This window comes from Mytilus trossulus, chromosome 6 (assembly GCF_036588685.1).
Source record: "Mytilus trossulus isolate FHL-02 chromosome 6, PNRI_Mtr1.1.1.hap1, whole genome shotgun sequence".
NCBI classification, from domain to species: Eukaryota; Metazoa; Mollusca; class Bivalvia; order Mytilida; family Mytilidae; genus Mytilus; species Mytilus trossulus.
The window spans coordinates 82,083,966-82,102,187 of NC_086378.1; the positions used below are offsets into that span (position 1 = coordinate 82,083,966).

The window sequence follows — 18,222 nt, forward strand, 5'->3', positions numbered from 1 at the left end:
GACTGATGTACCCATATTTTGACTATTTTATTTATTGTGTCTATTTAATTAACGCATCAATGTTAGTATAACGGAATTTGATGAGACTGTCATTAAAGTGAGAGGGTTAGCGCTATAGAACCAGGTTTATTTCACCATTTTCTACATTTGAAAATGCCTGTACCAAGTCAGGAAATGACAGTTCTTGTCTATTCGTTTTTAATGCGTTTTGTTATTTGATTTTGCCATGTGATTATGGACTTTCCTAATTGATTTTCCTCTAAGGTCAGTATTTTTGTGATTTTACTTTTTTGTAATGGATATTTTTTACGAAACATTCACATTTTAATTAGGAGTCAAAACTAACCATAAATGAACAATGAGGTCATAATTTTATCTGAAGATTTACCCACATGATACATTTATATGCGAATGCATAAATACAGGTTATGGCCATCAAGATAAATAAAGGCAACATCGGTTTACCAGTATTCAAAAGTCGATCATCGATTGAGATAAAAACAATTCCGGATTACGAACTTAAACTGAGAGAAATAAATAAATAAACATTCGGCATTGAAAAAAGAAAAAGAAATTAAACCTCTTAAATTGACCTGTAAAAAAAGGCATTTTATAAAGTTTAGTGAGCAAAATGTCAGATCTGATATGCACCTTATTCATGTTTTCCAGTATTTTGTATTTAGTTCTGCAACAACTGTACACTTTGTTTAGAAAAAAAATATACAATTAGACAATATTGGCTGCAGTTTCAGGCAAAACGTGTACCGAACGTAGTTTCTATTCATGATTCATTTTGTAAGTTGACATTCGTTTCCAATATATTTAGACTACAGGGTATCCGTGTGCCATAAATGAACAAGTTAAATGACATTATACCATTAAATATAATAGTCTGTTCGACATGACATTCACTAAGCAACTTTACTATTTATTTGGTGATTACGTTATTATACATGTCAAACAGTTACATTTGTTTTATACTGTAGACAAATAAATTTTGTTATATATAAAGTAGGTTTTTGTAAAATGCACAACTCTCTTTATACATATTTGCAATACTGTTATCAACCTTTTATTGTATATCTATAGCTAATTCAACCACTCACTCGGCAAAATGGTCATTGTTGTATTAAAGTTCGTTTGTGCGTGTGTTGCATGTTATTGTTTCTGTCCTCTTATATTTGATATGTTTCCCTGTTTTAGTTTGTGATCCAGATTTGTTGTTTTTTTCTCAATCGATGAATGAATTTCGAACAGAGGTTTACTACTGTTGCCTTTATTTAGCAACACGAACCCCACCGAAACGATGCGGCTGATCTCAAGTGATCCGTCACAATCTCAATCAGAACATAAATACACAAGTATATATCAAAAAAGGAAATATAAAATTTAACAACCACATGCATTGCTAATTATATATGTATTTAAAATCAACCCAAGTGACTACATGGCGAGGTTCACATCAATAGAGTTGATAATCGCGTGTTTGATGCTCGAATGTTACGTCACACAGGAAAGGATATAAGAGAATTGTGTCGTTTAAAGTGTTTTTAATAGTATGATAAAATAAAACATATATGTTGGGATATTAAAAGTACAAAACTACATCATATGTACCAAAGAAACACAAAAACAAATAAAAGAACAATGTAACACGTTATTAAAATGATATACAACGTCAGTAAACAGAACCTTTAAACCTAGACCGTCATGTATTATTTGGAAAGTTGATGCAAAATATTTACCAAGGTCTTGGTACCTTACGCTGAACCTTTTTTCAGACAAAGGACTAAACGTTCTTTAATGAACCCCTGGTTTGTCATCTTTCTGCTCAGAAACTGGTGGCGTTTTACAAAGTCTGAATAAGTGCTGCAAGGTCTGGAAAAAAAAAAATTAGGGAAATGTATATCCCATATCATGTGAAGTTGGTATATCGATAATTTTAAAATTAAAATCGTCTCGTTTGTCATAGATTATTGTACTAAGATGACTTTGTATGTCAAATTCAATGTATAAATCTAACAATGGGGCGGAGAAAGCTGTGTTTGCTGTTTCTTTGATTGCTAGTTCTGGGAAAAATTTTAATGGGACCAAATCAGAAAAGTTCGGAATGTTAATGGAAAGAATATCATTAGTTTATCTAAAAGTCAAATTAAATAATACGGCTTCTTTGATCTTTTTGATTGATGACAAGTGTCTGAAGAAACTCCAATATGTGCAAGGTATTTCGAAAATTTATTATTGAAACGTATATAAATATAATAAAAATAGTAAGTAAGTCCATAGTACATCAGCAAAATCGAGACAAGTACATAACATTGATGTTTTAAATCCTTCTATAAACGTATAATATGAATATTGCTGATTTGGTATTTGTAAAAAAAGTTTTAACCCAGTGTGTTTAAATATGGAATTTACAAAGTTGAAAAAATCAAGAACTTGTTCTATGAAAATCCAGGATATAGTATCAAAAGATTTTTTCAAAGTCAATGAGTAGGAGAATTCCTTGAATATCATGTTCTTCAGTGTTGTGTAGGAAATCGTGTATCAATATGGGGTTTTCACCAATAAATTTACCAGGTATAAATCCTGTCGGATCATTATAAATTAAGATTGTTGAAACTGATTTTATCCCTTCTGCAATGCAACTTGATGATAATTTATAAATAATATCTAAAAGACTGATTGGCCGCCATTTCTTCATGTATTGCTTTGGTTTGTCACCTTTTGGTATGCAAGTTATAATACCTTGTTTTGGGGTAATAGACATTTCCCCCTGATTATAACCATTTTTTATTTATCTATGTATGAATTTACCTATATCAATCCAAAAAAAAAATCAGTTGTGTATCCATCCGATCCAGGGTTTTTCTCATTTTTCATTCTTTTAATTGCATCAGTCAATTCTTTTATGATATTCCCCCTTCTTAGGACTCTTTCAAAATTTCAGATCATTTTTGAATATCTTTATGGGGTAAAGCATTATTCAAATTTATAGATGTTATTGTCTCATTTTTGGAATATAGATTTGTGTAAGAAATTTTGGCTTCGTTTAGAAGTCGTTTTTGGGTTTCAATTATATTTCCTGATTTATCAATTAATTTAGGAATTGGAGTTTTTTTACTTCATTTTTTGTCTCTTAATTTATGAAGTATTTTGATGGTTTCTCTCCTTCTTCTACCCATTGTGTTTTGACCTTATATATTGACCCCTCAATGTATTTTGTCTGATAATTTTAAGACATGTTTTCTTTTTTTTTCTATCTATTCCAAAATTTCATCTGTTTGGGTTATTTCTTCCAACTTGTTTAAATCCCCAGCTAGCAAATGTTCTAATTAATTTGTTTCTTTCTTTTTAAATGAAGCATATGATATTGTTTTCCCCCTTATTTCAGTAAATAAAATAAAATTATCACTAATTGTGAACTCAATTTCAAAGGAGTCTACTAAGATAAGGTTTTCTCGATTCTATACAAAAGAAGAATATTGCTCTTTAGTTTTATTTATTACCTCTTTAACAATATGGACATAATCCGGATCTGTTAAATTTCCATAAACCCCTCCCAATTTCGAAGTTATTAAGTTTTATTCGTAAAATAATAGGCGAGTGATCTGATCTATAACTATGTTGTATCTTTAAGTCATGTACATTTGGATAAAAGCTCTGTGAAACTAAAAATTAGTCTGGCCTGCTTTATAGGGCTAGGTTTCCTCCAAGTATATATTTTACTTTCTGGATATAGTCCTCTAAATGGATCAGTTAAGTTATAAGTTTCCTATTTATCTAAAACTTTTTCTTTGGCTTTTTGATTATTTATATCTAAGTAATTAAAAGTATCAAGGTATTGATATTGCACTCAGTTATAATCTTCTGTCACAATAACAGTATGATTATCAAATTCTTCAATTATTTCACAAACTTTATCATAGACATCAGGGCTGTCACTATTTGGACCATAATGTTATTAAAGTAATATTGCTATCTTCAATTTTAATATTCAATCCTAACAGATTACCATTTTGATCTTTTTTACTTTGTTAAATCTTATAATCAAAATTATTTTAAAATAAAATAGCCAGTCCTCCTTGATTTAAAGAAAAGATACTAAAGACACATTCTCAACCCCATTGATTCTTCACAAATTGTTCATCTTTTTCAGAAAAGTGTGTATCTTGAAGACAGTACATGCTACATTCTTTTTCTCTGAGATAGTCTAAAACATCTCTTTGCTTTTCAATTGAATAAGTCCTTGGCAGTTGTATGAGACAATCTGAATAAGCTTATTTTTCATTTAGAATATAAATTACACAAACGGTATGAAACAAATTTATGTAAAATGACTAAAAAAGGTCCCACACAACTGGCAATAAGTAAAGTAAAGTGAACACAATGTATGTTATGTGGTAATAGTCTGGTCTCTGGTTCAAACATGATGTTAATAGTAATTCTGCTGCTATGAGTTTCTATACCTAAATGTATATTTGTCAATATAAGTATAAACAAAATAATAAAACATTATAAAGAAAAGAAAAAACAAAAAATAATTGAAAATAATAAATAAGAGTAAGTTAAAAAAAAATACAAGATATATACCTGCAAAGGGTATAGTCACCCAGTTTACTGAAATTACAATTTATGGTCTGCTCTGGGGGCTGTATTTGTTATACTTTGATAAAAACAATGAACATAATGAACTGATCATTCATTTAGTTGATAACTAGATATATGAGTAAATCATCTGTTCTCATCACATCATTCTTTTGTAGTTTTAATTTGTTAATTCTAAATTTACTGAGTACAGCTCTTGTTTCAAAATAAAGTTTTATTCCAAATGCAATGAATATCTTTATGAGCTATTTCCCATTGATTGTAAAAGTAGATGTGTGTAAAATCTTAAGAAAAAAAAGTCCTTTACTGTTCCTAATTTGTCACCTTTTAAAGATGCTTCGGTTTAAAGTTTTTTTCATTTTCAATTTTCAATGTTACGGTTTCATTGCATCTTTATGAACATGGTATAAATATTGTTCATGAAGTAGTCTTTACTACAGTTCCTGAACATTAGTCCTCACAGTGGAATTTGAAAATGAAAACAATATATATAACAACAAATTAAAAACTACTAATTGTGTTTTAAAAGCAATGTAAAAATATTGCAATGTATACAAATGCTTCCTATTCAAAACATGAGGTCATAGCTTATTGGACAATCATGACAATGCAAATGCTAATTCTGCTATCATCTACATTTATCCATGTGTTCTGAAAAAAGGCCTGCTTTAAATTTCAATATATGAGTTATAAAGAACTTATGTGACTGTTCCAAGTCAGGAGCCTGTAATTCAGTGGTTGTCGTTTGTTTCTGTATTACATATTTGTTTTTCGTTCATTTTTTTATATAAATAAGGGCGTTAGTTTTCTCGTTTGAATTGTTTTACATTGTCTTATCGGGACCTTTAATAGCCGACTATGATGTATGGGCTTTGCTCATTGTTGAAGGCCGTAGGGTGATATATAGTTGTTAATGTCTGTGTCATTTTGGTTTCTTGTAGACAATTGTCTCATTGGCAATCCTACCACATCTTCTTTTTTATATTATCATTGTTTATTGAAACTACTTAAATTAAACAGTCTAAAGTATATGATTATGTTAACATTGTTTCGTAGTAACCTTAAAAATTGTGATAAATAATATGTATTGTGTCTCTTTTTACACATGTATGTGTTTGAGTGTTTCCACATAATATGTACATGTATCATATTATATTATATGTAACCGTCATTTTGAACCAATTAATATTCTTAACCAGGATACATGTAAGTAAGTCATTGTTTTATAGAAAAAGTTATTGTACATCATTAAATGTGTACATAAGTAAATCTATTATCTATGGAACCTTTTTATCATATAAATCAATACGAAATTCATTCGCCATCTCAGAATCTAATGCACTGTGAGTAAAACGTACACCAAATTATTTTTATTGGTTTATGAATAATATAATGTAGCTTAATTGACCAAAAGTACTTTAGTAGTACATGTACATATCTAAATTTCAAGAATAACCATTTTAATATTAGGCCTTTAGCTTCCGAAACTGTGAATTATCAAGTTGAGATCAGAACATGCTAAACATGTAAGAGGCATGTATTATTGAATTATTGTATGTCTGTTGAGTTTCATTACTTTAATAAGCTAAATAGGTCGACGTAATTTTCTACGAAGTGAGAATTGTTAATGTGTACACGAGTGAAAAGGCGACACTTGTATACATGTTCAAACTTAAAGGTTATCCTGAGCTTGGTGATTTTGTACAACTTTTTAACTAATTTCTTACATGAAGGTGTTTATTTTGACAACATCAGGAGCATACCACATAATTCCTAAAATAAGAATAAATGGGACAACGAAATCAACTTTGTTTTATAAAAAACACTATAATGATAAATATCAAAGCAATTACTTAACATTTTTTTTTTTAACATCTATTTCTACACGGGTTTTTTTACGGCAATCACAATCGCGTGCGTAAAAGTTGTTCTGGGTAAATAGCTTCCTTATTAGAAACATCTCTTTATCAAGGGAAGTATGAACAGTGATTCAAGTTCTGGAATGTCGTATCAACAGCGATATGAACACCAAATACAGTGGCTTCTGGTATTTTGCTAGATAGAAATGGAAAACGTAATTTTGGAAACCTGAACTTTTCTATTTTATTAAGTTGTACAGTTGTATTCGCAAGCGATCCTTATTGTTAATTCCAAGATGTTATAGATAACAAAGGGCACATGTTATTCATCAATGATATAATAACAAATGTACACCAACAGCATAAAAAAACATTGCCTTTATTTATGTTCTTCGCCTTAAAGTTACAATGATGCCTTCAACATGGAGCAAAAACATTCAATTAACAATAGAAAGCAGATGGTATTGTATATGGTGTATTCATTATTTAACATTCAATGGGAAAGATGTGTTCAGCATAGTCACCAACTATAACCAACTATAAGTCATGATTGTTTTAGGTTCTTTTCATACGTCATAAGATTTGCAATTATGTAATGGATTGGATCGTGGAAAATCACTTGAAAAAAGTCAAAAATATTTAACGAGCATCTGTTCATTTCTCAAAGGTAGCCAAATTGTCTATTAAATTGTGTTACGGGCTGCATAGATGAATAACATTATTACCAGGAAAAGGATGCACAGAGATACATTCAATAAGAAAGACATCACGCAGAAAAATACGATCATATTTGATCTTTTTCCAGTACATAATATTTAATCAGTTTCCTTAGAGAAAATCTTTAGACATTAATGAGTATATATCATTATCATTAAAAATATTGCGTTTGCAGGATACTGAAAACGAAATCGTGTCATATTGATACGTTTATACGACAATCGATGCACAAATTATACTGTTTTTCATCAGTGGTTGTCAATCAGTAATGTTTTATCAGTTAGATGTTCCTGTCATATTGCGATAAGGCACGGAATGCAGAATAGCAGTATTAACTTTGACACCTAGACATGATTATTTTCAGACGTCAGACAGAATCAAAGACAAAACCGAATAATCGAATACAGTTAGGGATAAGACAGTATGATCTAAGCTTATCATTTAGAAATTAATTTCCGTGTCATACCAATGTTAACTAATGTCAAGATTCTTTTTGTTCATGTTCATTATTTATAGATCTTTATATTGTACATTATTTGATGAATTCTTATTGTATTATTTTGTTCTGGTGTTGTGCTGTTACACTCGTGTCTCAGTCTACAGGGATATGGTCGCTCTCAAATATGTTATCTCCGCCAAATTATGTATGTACCTGTCCCAAGTCAGGAGATTGTCGTTGGTTCACGTCTGTCCTTTTTTTGTAAATTGATTTCCGAAAGCATTTTTTATTCTCGAAGTTTGTACAGTTGCCTATAATTGCTGACACTCACTGTATTTCGACTTTGATGGATAGCTGTCACATTATTTTTTTATATTTTGTATAAGTGAATATTTGGATTTTTTATTATTCTTAAAGTAAACTTAGGCCAGCAAAGTAATCAGTCATAGCCGGGAAATATTTTTACAAACTCATGCGAAACAGAATATTCTTCTGAAAAGATAACTAGATACAATGATGTATAACCATAACTCCGAAATCCGAGGCAAAAAAAAGACGTGCATAAATCTGAAAAAATCAAATCATATTAATCAACAAAACAAGTTGAAAACAGCTGCCATTTTCTAAATTTGAGACGATAGTATCACAGAATCCAGTACTACAGAAATACTATCAAACAATATGTTCCTTTACGATTATTGGAAGCTAAATCGGTAATGATTTGGGTTTTTTTTGTAAATCATTAGTCATTTGATTAAATGTATGTAATACAAAGAGCGTTCATGTGATACAGGTGTACTTATTATCAGAAGCCTGGTTGATGAGTGTTTATTACCACTCAGATTGTTTTAATAAATAGAAAGACAAAGGGTAAGGTCCCGTCATCAATACATGAACAGCAAAGGCATACCAAAAGCAATTAAACAGCGCTTGTATTGCTGTTATTCGTGTAGCATCTTCAAGTCATAGAAATGCATAGTTACTCCCTTATTGATGTAATAATTTGAATAGAATAAGAATTTACAACTATTCACAAGAAATCAAATAGCCTTAATTAATGAGTCAATTGTAATCTGGTTTTGAAAAGTTGTATAAGAATTAAAGTAATTACGTGTAAACATGTAGTAATTAGTTTACTAGTTTGAATTCTGAATTGTTCTAGAATTTTATTTGAGTGAAAGGTAAACGGTCTCAGTATTTTAAAGTATGATTGACCCTTTATGAGGACAGCGGACATGTTAACCTGTATTTAATACCAGTGTTTTCCTTTTTCATCAATAGACAATTACCATTACGATGGAATACGTTAATGGTAAATATAGAGTTCTATAATTATCGAATTAACCCATCAGAAAAGACCAAACTTCTAAATTAAAACGAGTATCATGCGATTAAACTGAACCAGAATCATAAATGTTGGTCCCTTTTAAAGTACAAGTATGTTAATGAGAAAGATGTGTAGCCTTTTATCAAGTATTGATTTTATTTCTGATAAAAAAATATATTTGACGTTTACGTTACCGGCCAAATTAAAAAAAATAGCACATGTTACTATAGAGATAAGGATCTATTTATGATCTTGACATTAAAGATATACAAATATTATAAAAGGAATATGCATCAATATATATACAAAAATAATTATGTATTACTTTAAAAAAATATTTTAACAAAAACGTTAAATTTGTTATTCAGACAGACATAAAATAATAGTTGCATAGACTTGTAAATTTGAATAAAGTGAAAAGCCATTTAGAAATTACTCACTTAATTTATTGTTTGATTTTGTAGATGACATTTTCAGACTTTAAAAAAATCAATGGTTTGCTTTAGACGAAGGTTTTGTTCAAATTGTTGATAATTTTGTATTTCAACACTTTTTCACAAAGTTGAGCATTATATAATATGTGAAGTTTTTATAATTTCTAATAATGCAAGCTAAGAATAAGATAAGTACAATTTCCACAAATTAAATATGTACATAGTGAGTTTGGCAGATAAAGTGTGGTCTTATAAACAATTTCTTGCACTATGAAGAACATATTTTACAAATAAAGGCAACAGTAGTATTCCGCGGTTCTAAAGACATAAATCGATTTAAAGAAAACAAATCATGGTAACAAACTAAAACCAAGGAAAACACAGTAACTTTAAGAAGAAAACAGCGGAACAACAAACAAACTGAAGTGCATCAAAAACAAATCCCAACGTACATAGAAACGAACTATTTGATAACAATAGACCACTTTCGAGTTCATCCGTCACCGGAAAAACCTTGTCAATTAGGCGCGTTTGTGACGTCATTTACCAGATAGAGGGGGTCGCCTGTAGCCCTGCACTATCAACGTTCATCAATCGTCTGAGTGATCGTCATTGTGCAGGATAAACTACAAATATTTTTTGTTTCGTAGGTACTAAAACAAAATTCTCTAATGACAGCAATGCGATGTTACTAAACGCACGAATGATGTTCACTAAAAACAGAGTTTTTGACGGAAATGCAACTCGAAAGTTGTCTATTGCCATAGTCCCTACTTTGTACAGGGAATTTTTAGATAACAATGGTTAGGTCTTACCTGGTTTCTAGGATAGCCGAACCCCCCGCTTGTATGACAATGTTTATATTTTACTAACCGTACTCTATTCCACTATATCCGACCACAGTTTAATCTCATGATGGTCATTTAGTCTAAATCATAACACCAGCCATCGTAGATAAAGTGAACTAAAACAAGTAAACTGCGAGCTACTGCTCACTGATGATACCCCCGCCGCAAGTGGATAATATTAATAGTGTAAAAATATGCAAGTGTTCGGTAAACAGGAAGTTGTCGAGTGATGAATCTGAAAACGCATCACACGGTATCGCTGACCTATATAAATCCTGAAACAAAATTTCAGAAATCCTTGTATTGTATTTCCTGAGAAAAATGTGACGAAAATTTTCAACTTAGCTATCATGTGTAAAATCATACAAGTGTTCGGTAAACAGGAAGTTGTCAAATGATCAATCTGAAAACGCATCACACGGTATAGCTGACTTAGATTAACCCTGAAACCAAATTTCAGAAATCCTTGTATTGTAGTTCCTGAGAAAAATGTGACAAAAATTTTCAACTTGGCTATCATGTGTAAAATCATACAAGTGTTCGGTAAACAGGAAGTTGTCAAGTGATCAATCTGAAAACGCATCACACGGTATAGCTGACTTAGATAAACCCTGAAACCAAATTTCAGAAATCCTTGTATTGTAGTTCCTGAGAAAAATGTGACGAAAGTTTCATGGGACGGACTGACTGACTGACGGACGGACTGACGGACGGACTGACGGACGGACGGACGGACGGACACACAGAGGTAAAACAGTATACCCCCCTTTTTTAAAGCGGGGGTATAATTATGCAGATAGTTAAATGACTTCTTAAAAAAAAGGTTCCTAAATTAGAAACATTTTTTTATCGATACCTTCGCATCTAAAAATAATAAAGATGATATTAGTGAAGTAAAAGTTACCAGACGGACATTCAAACTCATAAATCGAAAATTTATTGACAAAGCCATGGTTAAAAAAGATTAAGACAAACAGATAAACATAGAAAAATAAGGACTTGAGCAGTCTGATTGTTGTGCATCTTCTGAATGCCACTCTCTTCCATCAAATTTCATTTAGCATAATATGCCTGTCTACGATCACAACTGATATCAACCAACAAGATGGATCATGGCTTATTACCGCTGGAAACTAGTTCTTATTAAATAACGACTACCTTCTCTAACCTTGCTGATCTGCTTATAACCTGACATATATTACTGTTGAAACACCATCGTTTACAACCGCATCCTGTGTTCATGTTATTCTCTCTTCCTGTATCTTCACATACTTCTACTTTGTTTCAACTAGTACAACTTTATTTGGTATGATAAGACAAACATGTGAAACGAAATAGACGAATCATCTACAAAAGCTTCTTTAATCAGATCGTATATATACTAACAAACTAACAAACACTACTTACACTCCGGGTACCAAAAATATAATACACAGCATTCAACATTTGTTGATTACAAAGACTGAACTGCATAATATATTGTGGCTCAGTTTATAACGTTTGTTTACTATGTAATTAAATTTAGTTTTGTTACATCAACATTGTTCATAAACCGTGTCATTTGTCATGTTAACAACGTGTATCAGAGTGTTTTATCTTATGTATCTTACTTCTACTACAAACGATTTTATTTTTAAAATTTGTCGATTGATAATTGGTGTAAGTGAAATTTCGCAAACTAGAAATTTGCTGAAATTTGCACCAATATATTGAGATGTGGCGTTTAATTTTTCTGTTGTTTTGATCATTTTCATTTTATAACTTATATATAACAATGACTCTATACATTACAGCAGAAAAAACACCTAGTTCAATTATGCTGATGTATACTTATACATAAATATTAGCCCAAACAACACATAAAAAATGTTGCTAGCACTTAAACTTTGTACTATCAATTGATTCAAACAGAGTACCTTCCGGAACGCCATTATCGGCCACCTTACCTCTCAAACTTCTTTCAAGCAGTACCTTATAAATAATTTAAAAACTAATACTTTGCTTGAAACGACTTTAAGCAAATCTATAAAACCAAACGAAATATAACGAGTCTTGCAGGTATCTTTTTACAAACATAATTTTGTATATAAACCTTTCATATATATGTTTGTATAATTTTCTTGATTACTTTTAAAACGTTTTCAATGTGTTATGTCCCCGAAAATACATTGAAATGCATATTATGACTACTAAGCTTATCAAAAGGTTTGAATTAACACATAATCTGCCTCTCAATACTCATCCAGTACCTTTACATATATAACTTTTGTAAATAACTCTCTGAAAATCTACCAGATAACAACGAGAGAACACATACCGCACAGCAAGCTATATAATGATCTGAACGACAAGAGTGATTGTGTTTGTGAAACTAATTTCATCAGCAAGAATGTTAGTGATTTCACAAGGGCTAACTAATATTCCAACTGATGAAGTCAGATTAAAAACATAAAATGGCATTATTCTTTTTTTCGAAAATATGCCTAAACTGTATTTTTTCTTTGTTTTAAAAAAGTTAAATTAAGTATCAAATAACAGTTAAAGTGTAGTTAACGTTTTTGCCCCTGTGATTTTTTTTCAAATATGGGAGCTAGTGGGCTATACAATTATTTTGTTGATAACTGCAGATTAAAACCTGTATTTTCATATCCATACCAACAGATAAATTAGCAAAATAATTTTAAAAAGAGGTAGACAAGAGACAATATTGCAACATTGTAACGCAACAACGCTTTTATTCTTGTAATTTATCGAGTGAAAGTATTCGACTGGAGACCATGTTTATCAAAGATTTCAAATCGAAACATTACACTAAATCACCACACGTTGGTTTCTACACTCAAATACTTCTTCATTAGTTTGATGTAAAATTTGGAAAAGTTTCCAACAGAAACAATTATCGTTTGTGTTCATTGCATAATTTACACTTGGAAACATGTATTGTTCGCAATGATGCCAAAAGTTTATGGTGATATGTCAGGCAGGCGTAATTAACTAAAGTTGTTTTCTTTTTTATTATTTAAAATTGAGAATGGAAATGGGGAATGTGTCAAAGATACATCAACCCGACCAAATAAAAAAACAACAGCAGAAGGTCACCAACAGGTCTGCAATGTAGCGGGAAATTCCTGCACCCGAGGCGTCCTTCAGCTGGCCCCTAAACAAATATATACTAGTTCAGTGATAATGAACGCCATACTAATTTCCAAATTGTACACAAGAAACTGAAATTAAAATAATACAAGACTAACAAAGGCCAGAGGCTCCTGACTTGGGACAGGCGCAAAAATGCGGCGGGGTTAAACATGTTTATGAGATCTCAACCCTCCCATTATACCTCTAATGTAGAAAAGTAAACGCATAACAATACGCACATTAAAATTCAGTTCAAGAGAAGTTCGAGTCTGATGTCAGAAGATGTAACCAAAGAAAATAAACACAATGACAATAATACATAAATAACAACAGACAACTAGCAGTTAACTGACATGCCAGCTCTAGACTTCAATTAAACTGACTGAAAGATTATGATTTCATCATATGAACATCAGGCACAATCCTTCCCGTTAGGGGTTAAGTATCATACCATCATATTTGTTCATTTGTTTGCATTAACATATTCCAATTACTTCCTATTTCAAATTAAAATATCACAACATGATATCAACAGATATTTTGGCACTAAGTGTACTCTTCATTTGTATAGTAAATTGTTAAATATAATGCTCTCTTGATGCACAGTTTGCATATTGTTTTTATATAAAAGAGGGACGAAAGATACCAAAGGGACAGTCAAACTCATAAATTTAATTAACCTGCAGATTTGTACAAGCCGACATACTTAATGACTAGAAAACTGTGACTCATATGAAAGATGATACTCTTATTTTGAATTTTATATGAATAAATTTGATTCTTTTAAAGTGGTACCCAACACATTAAAAACAAATAATTTTGTTCGCTTAATTTTCTTTAAATTTTGACAAAGTATTTACTTTGACCCTTTGACAAAAATAGAAAAATTTCAAAAATTTGAACCAATCGTTTATTCATAAAAACTACACTGGTTAAATATCAGTTTGACAAACACTTATTTTGATCATTGAAAAGCTTAATATGACCTTAACAACACAACGTAATTAAAACATTTTGCTGATTTTACAGCGTTATCTCCCTGTAGTATTAGGTACCACCTTAATAGCTGTTTAATAGTAAAAATGACATCTTCGTAGAAATAAAATTACAATTGTATAGAATAGGCGGTTCATGAACTCGATTGCTTTTAAATTGTGCTACTGTTAAGTCACTTAATGATTGTTGAGGCTTAGCTTAGATAATTATAAATCAATATAAAATGTTAAATGTATTATTTTAACGAAGTTAACGTTTAAGCAGAACATGACCAGTATCAAAATTAAAATCTTCATTAATCAGGTTATTGTGAATTTGGTATATTACAGGTACCATTAAGGTTCTGCAACCAATTTAGAAACTAGCCAAAAAAGCAAAACAAATGCCTTTTGTTTTCCGGTTTAGTTGGTTTTACACCAGTTCTTTTTGGAATCCTATAATGCTTACTATTCGGAGTGATCATAGGCTTCATGTTTATGGCCGTATTTTGACCTTTAACGGTTACTTTGTAAAAATTGTGGCTTGTATGGAGAGTTGTCTTATACTAGTATCTACTTTAAAACCATACGCACAAATATTTCACTTCTCTGTCATAGACATTCAAGAAATGTTAGTATGATTTATAAAATAATCCCATTAAAAAGCTGCATGGATTTGCTGTGCCAAGTCAGAAGCCTGTAGTTTAATGGTTGTCGAATGTTACATATTTGTTTTTCGTTTTTTGCTACATTTTAGGGTTTTTTTGCTCTCATTAAGTGTGTGTAACATATATTTGTTTCACCACTCTTCTAGAATCGAGGAAATTTAAAGATCAAAACATGTTAATGACATTTGTGTTTCATTTAACATGCATACATCATATAAGTATTTAAATAAAATGCCTTTAACAAGCAAAATACATTATTATTCTGTTATCATTCGCATCTATATATTTTTCTAAATAACATTTAGAACGTTACAAAAACGATAGATACAAAATGGATATTTTTTTTAATCACCTTGTACAATCTGCAATAAACGAGATATAAAATGTCAAAGTACATTACACCATTTACAATACTTTAGATTGGCAATTCTGATATAAATTTGACTATGTACTGTGAGTTGGCGACAATAAATTGGTTTCAAAATTAATTATGGACATTGTTTATTTAGGTCGTCTGAGTGACCTTGTAATTTTACACGTATATTGAAATTGTTTCAATGAATTTTTCAAAAGGACACATCAAAATCTCATTTTTTTACATTATGGATATCTGTTCTCTTTTGATAATGTTTGCAGCATTGTTGCATTCAGGTAGTTCAGATTGCATAGTAAGTACCTTTTTATAACTTAGAGATGATAGTAGGCAATAAAAACGGCGAAGAAAGACAATAGCATCTGAAATATCAATATATGTATTTTGTACTTTCTCGAATAATTGAATGATAAGGTTTTGGTTAAATATGGACTCTATTTGTTCAATGGCTATGCAAGATTATTGTCATATTCAAGATGTTAAGAGAAGAAAAAATAGCATAAACAATAGCTTTTGAATTTGGTTAAAACCAAATATTTTTTTTTCTTTTACAAATCTTATTCGATGCCCTACTTTTGTTTCATTGAAAATCCGAAATTAAAAAAAAAACACTGTTCTGAATTTACCTATATCAGAAACACTCAAGATCTGTACTATCAAAATGAAATAAAATTAATGGCCAAATCATCAATGGCAAAATATACATGGAGGAGTCGGAACGTTGGTTTACAATTATTATAATTCATAATTCTACCAAATGATGATTTAAAAATGATCGCTCCTTTTTTTTTCAATATATGTCAGATTCGGAATAATCATGTTGTGCCATTAGAAATGCTAACCTCACTTATCTTTTTCTTGTATCATAACACTTGTTTCACAAGTCAATTTTGCAAATCTTATAAAATCCATGACATTTTTTCATAGCTTTGAGCGAAAAAGATACCAATGTTAAACGAATGAACGGTTTGGATAGCATTATTTCCCGCTAAATTTTCAATGACTTATATGGCTATATCAAGGACACGAACCTTTTATGTATGTCTGGGATTTGTGTCCCTAGCCGATATTAATAACTATATATTTTAAGGAAAACCCAACAGTCACAAGAGAGATGGGACGGATAAGCTTCCAGTTACTATCCTTTGTAAGAATGCACGATGACTATGAACGTAGAACTGTGTTCTCTGGACGAATGATTGTACCAGATGATTCCAAGTTCAAGTCGGATTTTGATATCATTGTAACCAAACGTAAGATATACTTTATTTTGTTAAGTAGATTTAGTTTATTTAATGCGATAATGTCTTATGTCAATATTTATTGAATTTTTATTAATCTTATGTTTTTGCTTATTCTGAAATGGTAAACGAACTTCGGGTGAAGATTGTTTTACTGCATATAATATCGAAAATAAATGCAATAGATCACCTAGTGTTCTTTTTTTTTTTTTACTTATTTCGAATGTTGCAATAATATCTTACTATATTATAGTGAATTAACTCATTGCTGCATGCCATATTGTGACCTGTACTTATTCAGATATTTGTCTTTCGGTAATTTTTAGAAAATTGTCTCGTTTTGTAAGCATACCACTTATATTATAGTAAAATTTTTGACATATGTTTAACCTTTGGTTTTTAAAAGAAAATGTTTGATTAACGTTATTATAATTGTCACACCAGATAAAATTGACCGACATAATGTAAATATTTAATGGAATATTACTGGAATGGAATGCTCCGAGTAAATCTATGAACATGCAAACTAATTCTTCAATATGGAAGTTTATGTCTAATAAATAGAAATAGAAATTATGGCTTTTGATTTGCTATAATTCGTTCATATTTATTCTAAAAATGATCGGTATAAGTCATATGCAAATACTAAGTATAATACGATTGTATGATATATTTATTTTGTATAACAACATGCATTTTTTTTAAACGCGACTTTAGCAAAGAAAAACATTTTGAAGTATAAGGTGACATTATCTACAGAAATATTTTTTTATGCATTACAGTTCCTGGTGCAGAAGAAATTTCTCTGACTTTGGAAGTTCCAGATGATGAAATGCCTGTAATAATCAAAACCCGAATAACATCGGCATCGAAAAAAGAGGAATTGGTCTTTGTTATTTATACTTTTTCTAAAATGAACATTCAAACAACCTTCGATATCAACAATTGTAAGTACGCAATTTGGCATAAAACGTCAATTGGTGATGTGCAGTACGTAGCGGAATTGTCAGGTTGTGGAGAAAAAGGCTATTACAGTGCTGATTTAATTACCCGAGATTCAGAATCTGTGCATAAAAACAGGGATTTTTATTTCAATCAAACCATTCGGTACAGGATAAGCAAACCAGACATTATATCCTGCCATATAAATAGTCTGGCTTTGAAAACCGACGGGATCCAAATAGACAAGCTACAATTCGATATTTCGTCTGTGTCAGTTCATAAACTTGTTGGAACTGTACTCTTAAGACATAACATTATATAGAAATTCTGTAAAAGGAAGAAGAAATAGCATAGTTATTATTAGTTTCTTTATTTGATGTTTTTACTGTGTATATGTTTTCATATTTTTCTAGATTTCTTATGCAAAACATAGAATTACAGTATTAACATGTTTGTTTCGATAGTTTTCAGGATAGTACCAGGATTATGATTTAATACGCCAGACTTGCGATTCGTATACATAAGACTCATCAGTAACGCAAAGATCGAAATAGTTAAAAAGCAAAACAAGTACAAAGTTGAAGAGCATTGAGGAACCAAAATTCCGAAATGTTGTGCCAAATCCGGCTAAGGTAATGTTATCCTGGGATAAGAAAA

General features: G+C 30.6%; 1 protein-coding gene across 1 annotated transcript; it reads left to right on the forward strand.

Annotated features, from left to right (window-relative positions):
• Positions 1 to 15,514: 15,514 nt before the first annotated feature.
• Positions 15,515 to 17,923, forward strand: LOC134723804 (uncharacterized). The gene is made up of 3 exons (XM_063587352.1): positions 15,515 to 15,677; positions 16,473 to 16,635; positions 17,406 to 17,923. The coding sequence occupies exons 1-3, from the start codon at positions 15,567 to 15,569 to the stop codon at positions 17,885 to 17,887; spliced, it is 756 nt and encodes a 251-aa protein (XP_063443422.1). The 5' UTR covers positions 15,515 to 15,566; the 3' UTR covers positions 17,888 to 17,923.
• The last annotated feature ends 299 nt before the right edge of the window (positions 17,924 to 18,222 follow it).

Coding starts and splice junctions, on each gene's coding strand:
- LOC134723804 (XM_063587352.1), top strand. CDS start 15,567: ATGAATTTTTCAAAAGGACACATCAAAATCTCATTTTTTTACATTATG. Junction 15,678..16,472: donor CAGGTAGTTCAGATTGCATA/GTAAGTACCTTT, acceptor ATATATTTTAAG/GAAAACCCAACAGTCACAAG. Junction 16,636..17,405: donor TGATATCATTGTAACCAAAC/GTAAGATATACT, acceptor TATGCATTACAG/TTCCTGGTGCAGAAGAAATT.